The sequence below is a fragment of the Castanea sativa genome, chromosome 7 (assembly GCF_040712315.1).
Source record: "Castanea sativa cultivar Marrone di Chiusa Pesio chromosome 7, ASM4071231v1".
NCBI classification, from domain to species: Eukaryota; Viridiplantae; Streptophyta; class Magnoliopsida; order Fagales; family Fagaceae; genus Castanea; species Castanea sativa.
In genome coordinates, this window is record NC_134019.1 from 9,136,333 (window position 1) to 9,144,900 (window position 8,568).

Genomic DNA, 8,568 nt, shown 5'->3' on the forward strand with positions numbered 1-8,568 from the left:
AATGCCGATGCCTTAAAGATGGATATTTAAATTTTTCATTGATATTGAGAATTTGCATGATATTCACTTATGATTGGATCTTTTTTTAATTTTGGGTTCAAGTGATAGTCTAGTTGTAATGGCCTCCCTTGTGTGCTCCATGTTTGTGGTTCGAACTCCACCATCCCCTCCCCCACTATCTACCTATGTAAAAAAACTACTGGATTTTTTTCTGATATCTTTCTACCTTTTGGATGTCTTTTTAATTGGTATGTTATGAGCAACCCGACCCTTGATTAGGAGAGCCCTATTTTATAGAGGATAGGTCATCAGTTGTCTCTTTCATTAAAACATGATCTGTATTATATAGCAGCATTTTTTTTTCTTCGTTCAATGTCCTGTGTAAAACCCTTTTGCCCATCCTTATAATAGTAGGCTAATTCAATATCAAGATTCCTCTATATACTATCATTTTGTTTTGAAATATGCGTATATGATTTATTTTTTTAAGCATGCATTTTGCTCTCTTTGATTGGAATATCTTAAGTAGGAAAATCATGCCTCAAAAGTCTGAGAAGCTTAAACATGTGTTTTTAGCTGGTCTACACTTTTATTATCTTTGTACTGCTGATATGTGCATGTTCCCTGTTCCTTGGTTTTTCTTGTTTTACTTAGGGTAAAATAATATTTAGGTCCCTAAATTTTACCAAAAGTTTGTTTTTCATCCCTTAACCATTAAGAAGTTCGTCTCTTGTCCCTAAACTATTGAAAAGTTCGTATTTCGTCCCTAAATTATTGAAAATGTTTTACTTTTTCATCCCTAACCTATTGAATAATTTTTTTTTTTTTTCATCCCTATTTTTGTCTCTAAACTATTAAAAAAACTGGTTACAAAGTTTAAGGATGAAAAAAGAACATTTTAAAGTTTCGGGACAAAAACAAACTTTTGGTAAAGTATAGGGACCAAAATAGCTCTTCCCTTTTATTTATTATACCTTCTGTAGAATTCTTCCTTGAGATGTAATGAGATTACTTAATGCATTGAAACGTAGGTAACTTAGCTTTGCTGAGTTCTCCTATATAGGTCATTGGATGGTAGAATTTATACAATTATCTTGTGTGATAATATATACACTCGTTACAGGGATTATCTTTTCAATGCTTTATATGAATGGTTTACATGCTGCCTGAAAGGTGAAGATGATATGTACTGAGTTCTTGAGTGAAGTACTAGTAGTTGGATATTAAATTTCTATGAGATGTGGATTAAGGGTATATCTTTTATTGGCAAATGTATTTGGCATGTAGTATTCCTTCTAAGGTAGTGTATTTTGGACCAAAAGTAGCTTAAGGGAGGGTTATTTGCTTTGTAATTTTTTTTCAAGAGTAGTCATCTGTCACTTGCTTGTGTTTTATGTGCAAGAAAGGCAGGGATGAACTGGATAATATGAAATCACATTGCTCAATTGCTAGATCTTGGGGTTGGACTTATTGGGAAATTTGAAGGGTCTATTTCGTGTAGCATGAAGGCATAGAACTTCCTGTTAAATTGTAATCCTGGTGCTATCCTGCGGAAGGGAACTGATGAGTTAGCAGCTGGGATCAAGTTGGCATGGGAGCTAGTTTGTGTTCCTAATGGGGAGGTGGTCTGGGATTGAGGAGCATATGTGAGGCGAATAAGGCTGCCATACTGAATTACAATTGGTATAAGGGATTTTATTCGTGGCATGATAACTGGCACTCAGATGGAGCTTTGTTAGTTTGGTTCTAGAGCTATATATAATGTTGGAAGCAGTTTGCATGCTAGAGTGTCAAGTGTTATTCATGAAGGGCGAATGAACTGGATGCCAATCAGATCAGAGGCTTTAGTTGGCATTCAGATCATAGTTCATCTTTTTTTGCTAAACTTCTTAGTTCATCAGTTAGCGTTGGATGAAAATGACACTTTTGAGTTGCTTTATTCAAAATATGAAATTTAACTTTTTGAGATACTTGGAATGCAATTAGAAAAAAAAAGATAGTACAGTGGTGTAGATTGGCCGAAAGGAACACTTAACTACTCTAGATAGGCTTATCAGTTGAGGCTACAAGGGTGATGTTTTGTGTGATCTGCAGGAGCTGTTTGTTCCTTTAGTTCAACTAGTGCTTGCTAGAGTATATAATGGAATGATCAAGTTAGTAGAAAGTATAATTCAGTCCGTTAGCTGAGACACAAATTCTTGAATAAATGTCTGTATAAGGGCTCTGAACTCTTTGCAAAACAGAGTTCTTTGCAACCTGTGAGGGATTTCATTTTCTTAGTCCTCAAATGAAATTAAGAGGAAATGGTAGCAAACCTTACCAACTAAAGGTCAGTCTGGTGGAGGTTAGACATCTCTGCTTAGGTGCTCTGTTTTCCATTAAGGTTGACATGCTCTTTGACTGGTTAAGGAGGTCTGCAGCTGTTGTAGTTGCTTGTTCATTGTATGAGTTTGTTTACTACTGCTTTTTTTTTTTTTTTTTTTTGGGTATTAGGTTGTTGTTCTTAAAAAACTACTTATTTCATCCAAAAAATAAAATGTAAAATTAGTGCTTGTTAATAGATCCTTATTTTCTTTCCTATCCATGTATTGTAGATTTTATATCTTGTCCATTCTTGAAGTTATAATATATCTGAAGGGGCAAAACTTAGGTACACTTTCTTATTTACAGTACATTTGGTTTTCTAATCAAATTCAAACATATGCTTACACTGACCAATGAAACATAAACACTTTTCTTTACATTGAATTTAATTGGAAAATGTAATGTACTGCATCTAAGAAACTATACCTAAGTTTTATGCTATCTTAAATCTCGGTTTATAGATTCTCAGGCAATTGTCATCTGTACTAATCATGTTTCTTAAGTGAATGACATCTGTCAAATATTTTTTTTTCCTCTCTTTTTTCTTAGTTTTTGTTGTTATTTTTAAGTTTTCCATCTAATAAGGTTGACAATAATTGGACTCTAGACTGAAATAGGATTCCAATGTTATGTTTTCTCATGCTGTCTTCTCATGATGGTAAATTTCACAATGGACCATCATCACAGGGACATACATCATATCAGTTATTTAAAACTCTTTTTGTCAGTTTATATAGAGAGAACTGAAATTCACATCAGATATACATGTGCGATAAGTTATGTGTGGGGCAAGAGCAAGAGAGTCGTAGAATTGATGGTGCAAATGGAAGTTTGCGTCTAAATGGATAAGTTGAAAAGCCTGTAAAATTGAAGTAGGACTAGCTGAGATGCTTTTGGATGATGGGTCATTGTTGTCCCTCATCATGGACACTTTATACAATGAATTTATGATGACAGGTTACCTACATGATTGGAGTTGATCGAGATCATGGATACTTTATATAATGAATTTATGATGAAAGGTTTAACTACATGATTGGAGTTGACCCAGATGATTGAGTTAGACTGTTAGATTTAGGTGAGAACTGAGAACTGAGAACTGAGAAAATGCAACAAGTCTCCTGTTATCAATTTGATTTCTGAAAGTATAAACATGTTTCTCAAAAAAGAAAAAAGAAAAAAGAAACGGAATAAAAAGAAAGATATCTGATATGGAGTTCCAAAGGTGTTAGGATGAATGGCACTTTAACGTTCAATAAACAGCTAGTAGAATTAATGATCCCTTCCAAAAGTTATTTGGACTTTTAGCTTATATGCTCATTTCGTTCATGCCTGTATTTGCTTCCTTTGTAAATAATTTTATTTATTTATTTTAATGTCCTTTGGTAATGATATAATTTTTTTACTCATGTTTAGGTGAATCCCAGTTAAGGATTATATAGAATGGATTTCATCGCATCCCCACCCCCCCCATTTCAAGTAAAATTACTTAGAGATAATAATATCAACTTACAGTAATAATGATCTGAAAGAATACTTATGTAATTTTTTCACATATCAACTTAAATTCTTCGGATTGTTTAATTAGATCAGTTATGAAATTGAACCAATATACCTCTGTAAAATCCAACGAGTTTTTATGCAACTCGTGCAACCTGGAAGGGTTGTTTTCACGCCACTCACTTTGTAAGTTTGAGTTAGGTCCATTGCAATACTGTTTTTTACTTCTCTCGTATTTAAAATTGGCACAATATGGTAATTTGATAGTTGATAACCTAACAGGAGTAAAAAAGTAAATTGCATTGGAGTGATGTATCCTATTCTACTGATCCTTTTGTGTTACGCGTCTATGCCTCTATTTTTTCATCAATGCAATTTTCTATAAGCGCATATGTAGATTTTGGTCGACTGTTGTCCTACATTGTTGAAGTGGTGAAAATGAAGTTAAGACTATGGAGAAGTAAAGGGCTTGACGGTGGGCGATTTGCTCCCTTAGCCCTCTCCCTTTATTTATCAGTTTGTGCACTAGTTATATATGCAACATCCCCCCTCTCACATGTAGAGAGTGGGTTCATCTCCTAAGCATTCTTAGGGGAGGAGAGATGGCTTAGAGCACTGTTAAAAAAAGAAGAAGGTTATTTTGACACATTAAAAAGTTTCTTTATCCATTTTAACACACTACTTCACCACTCATTTTATATTACATTTTTTTATAGCACACTTATCTGTATACTTCTATTACAAATGCCAAAGTTATTTGGCATTTGACACATTTTATGAAGGTGATTTTTTGTTTTTTGTTTGGTATGCTAAATGCTAAAAATAGCACACTCAATGCTAGTGCTCTTAGTGACAAATAAAATGACACTCCTTTCGTTTGTATAAATGTAGTGCTCTCTCATACCTCGACTTAAAGAAATATTCCATTTAAAAAAAAAAAAAATCTTAGTCATGTATACAAAACTTAAGGGGGAGAGTGTCATCATTCATCTGTTGGAATCCATTGAAGAAAAAATCCTTCCTTTTCTTACTAGTTTGGATGCTTCCACAACATCAACAATAGTGGTCATTGGCTGATTGGCTCATTAACCCCTTTTAGGCTTCCTTGCTTGGTCCCTTTTTGGGTGCTAAGATCCAAAGTTGAGAGGAAAGTAGCCCAGATTGTATGCTAAGGTCCCTAAGCTTTCATTAGTGGCAAAAGGAAGTGGTGGGCTTGGGCTTCCTTTAATACTCAAAAGTCTAGGCTTTTCTTAATGGAACTAGCCTATCTAATTTATGAAGATAGGCTACACCAGACATTCAATAAGCCCTTTTGATAGAACCTTATCAATAGTTCCCCAGCAACATAGAGCTTGGGAAACTTGGACCCGATCAAGGTCTAAACAATAAGGAGCACTCCAGAACTAGTTTAGTCTTGGATTGTGTGTCTGCGTGTCTGTGACTAGTTTACGCCCTCTGACCCACGTAGCATGGGGCACGTGGAATCCTTTTATACAAAACTCAAAGGAGTAGTGTTATTTCATCCATAGTTTAGGTACGAATTTGATTTTCTTTTTAATTTAAAAAATGAAGATTGAGTTAGAAAAGCAAGACATTGGCTTATTTTTCGTATTTATGCAAATCTCAAAAGGAGGAGCCATTTTATTCTTAATTTGAGAGAATGTATATCTTTTAGTGAAGCCTCAAGAAAGTTAGTGTAGTTTACAATAAAAAAGCTAGTTAACTTATAAGACGATAAAAAAAAGGGAAAAAAAACAAAAATAAAAATAAAAGTATTTGTTAGAGAAGTTTTGAAAATACTATTTTTCTGTCTTTAGACAAATTCAATAAAATTTTGATTTATATTTACCACTCTATGATGATGGTTGTGTTACACCATCAAACTAAGACACTAAGAAGGGTTACTCAAATTTTGGCTTATTAGTCAACAACAAGAAATTTTATCAGTTTACGTAATTAGAATTTACATAAAAAGATCTAATTACTAAATCATAAATCACTCCCATGTAGTCAATAAACGAGGGAAATATTCCTTTTGCCTATATGGTTGCAAACTTCAAGGCAAACTTCAAAGAACTAGGATCCAGTTTGAGGCCATTGAGAATTTTTCATAAAAACGAAATTAAGGTAAATTTTTGTCGTTTCACTAAAAAAAAAGAGGATTAACGGATAAACATGATTGATATTTCTCTTCTATCATACATAAGGAACTAAATTTTCTGCCCTTGTAGCTCTCACGTTTTATTCCTACCAATATAGTCTTCTTTACAAATTAATTATTGATCATGCCAATGAGCATTCAGGAGGGAATCCCTGTGGGAAGCGCTTGGCATCAGTGCAATAGTTGTAAATCATGTAGTTCTTTTGCACCCATTGTTTTCTTTGTTGCCCTGTTGTGTCAAGGGATTGTGTCAACCAAGAGTTGCCAGAGGAATTGGAAGAACATGAGGAGGAACCTGAAGACCAAATGCAAGCTTGGGCATTGAAGTTTGCATAAGAGGCCGTGAATGGTGCTTGAGTCCAATCTGTCTTCACAAGCCCACCTCTTGTGGCCCAATTATCAGCATCCCAAAGGCTGGAATATAGCCACATGGGTTGGTTCTTCGGGAAAGGGATGCCCTTTGATTCTAAATTCTTGAACTCTCTTATTGGTGTCCCATCTACAGAGAAGCTGAGAAAGAACAATGAATTCATAAATAAATAAATTAATTAATCTTTGTGTCCAATGAGAGAGACACAAAATTCAACGATGTTACAGATTTACAGGCACAACAAATTTCACAACTTGTTAAAATGATTGATTGTGATTGGTATAATATCACTTTTATTAATATTGACTGTATTGCTATGTTATTTTTATTTTACACTAATCATAACTTGTCACCTCAATAGTAATAATAAAAAAAAATGATGTGTATAATAAAAAAATGATGTGTATTAAGACTTTGTTGGAGAGAATTACACGATGCTTAGAGGATTCCATAGAATGGAGTAGGTGTGGAAGTCCTTGGTAGGGTCAAACCAAAGGTAAAACTGTTGCTCCCTGTTTCCCTTGCCTTGTGTGAATACATTAGTATGAAGAATATAAGGGTCACCGCTTAGGTTACCTAGAAATTCAAAGTCGATTTCGTCATGAGCCGAACCCTGAGAAGATAGCTACAACATGCAACAAATATAGAAGTGAATTACATATAACGCAAATAACAACAAGAATTGTCAGCACCTTTATCCATTAAAATTAAATGGAGACACAACAAGATGAACATATATAATATATTTGAATACAAAAGACAAACTTAAATAAAACAACAATGACCGAGAGACAAAATTTTACAATTTTTTCCACAATTTATTAAGGTCACTTTTATTTATACACTAGATACAATCTATGGTCTCAACAGTAATAAAAAAAAAAGGGCAAATTGTAAATTACACCCAAAAGTTTGGGAGTGATTGGATTTTATACCCTAAAGTTTCAGAATTTGAATTTTACCCTCTGAAGTTTGATGATGTTTCAATTTTACATCTTGATATTTCGGAATTTGAATTTTACCCCTATAGGTTAGGAGTGTTTGAATTTTACTGCCTAAAGGTTTGGAGTGTTTGGATTTTATACCCTAAAGTTTCAAAATTTTGATGGGTAAAATTCAAACACCCCTAAACTTTAGGGGTAAAATCTAAGTTCTGAAACGTTAGAGTGTAAAATCAAAGCACCCCAAACTTGGGGGTAAAATTTAAGTTCTGAAACTTTAAGGTATAAAATCCAATCACTCCCAAACTTTAGGAGTATAATTTACAATTTACCCTAAAAAAAAATATATGTAGAAACTTGTTGGGTGTCACTGTAAATCAAATAAAGAGCTAGAGCATGTAAACTTACATAGTAAGCAGTCACAGTTCCTGCAGAGTTACCAGGAACAAGCTTTAGTTGCATATCAATCTTCCCAAATAAGTATTGTTTCTTTGACTGAAAGCCAGAGCCAGAGGTCTTATCAAGAGACAGCGTGAGAAGTGCGCCGTTGTTGAGTATTTTTGCACGCCCGTCACCCCAAGTGATGTCAAAGTCTTGGTTGAAGTTACCAGCAGATGCTGCTATTAGAAAGCTCAAAAGAAGCAAAAAATTAGTGACAATTTTGATTGAAACAAAACTATGTGAAGCCATGGTTTTGGGTTTTACAACTTTGAAAGAGAGAGAGAGAGAGAGAGAGAGTAAAGGAAACGTGTTGGTGAAGTGCATGGAAGTGGTGAGGGTATATATATATATTGTTTGGAGTGGTGTATGAGATAAGCCAGTGATCATTTAGTGGGGGTTTAAAGTGGTTGAGAAAAACATGGCAGTGTAATAGAGATTGTAGGTTGACTTGGCTCGAGTGGAAGAGTTATTATAGGGACCAAGACAGCTAAGGGAGATGACATCCAAGTGTTCTCGAATGATATGGGTACTAGTTATATTTTTCCACGCGGTTGTGAGGTAATACAAGGCAATATCCAAGGATCCAATCCTTGCTCTGCAAGTATTAAATACTCCACTTTGCTCTATCTTCTTTATAGTAAAGTTTTGATGTCTTTTCCCACCGATATTTATATATGTGTTAATAGTAGCCTGAAATTGAACGAAATTTTGGTTCTCAATGGAGGTTTTGACAGATAGGATAGAATTTCAATATACGAGATTTGATATGCTATGATTGATTTTATTCGATA

At 34.2% G+C, this 8,568-nt stretch overlaps 1 protein-coding gene across 1 annotated transcript; it reads right to left on the reverse strand.

Annotated features, from left to right (window-relative positions):
• Positions 1-6,026: 6,026 nt before the first annotated feature.
• Positions 6,027-8,276, reverse strand: LOC142642479 (putative xyloglucan endotransglucosylase/hydrolase protein 23). Its single transcript, XM_075816839.1, has 3 exons — positions 7,745-8,276; positions 6,827-7,020; positions 6,027-6,535 (listed from the first exon to the last, which is right to left on the reverse strand). The coding sequence occupies exons 1-3, from the start codon at positions 8,162-8,164 to the stop codon at positions 6,148-6,150; spliced, it is 1,002 nt and encodes a 333-aa protein (XP_075672954.1). The 5' UTR covers positions 8,165-8,276; the 3' UTR covers positions 6,027-6,147.
• Positions 8,277-8,568: the final 292 nt, after the last annotated feature.

Bases quoted from the DNA above. Each gene is read 5' to 3' on its own strand.
- LOC142642479 (XM_075816839.1), bottom strand. From the start codon at position 8,164: ATGATCACTGGCTTATCTCATACACCACTCCAAACAATATATATATAT. The intron at 7,021-7,744 runs GTAAGTTTACAT...TGCATGTTGTAG, and splicing joins GAACTGTGACTGCTTACTAT to CTATCTTCTCAGGGTTCGGC. The intron at 6,536-6,826 runs GTAATTCTCTCC...GTTCTTTCTCAG, and splicing joins TGGAATCCTCTAAGCATCGT to CTTCTCTGTAGATGGGACAC.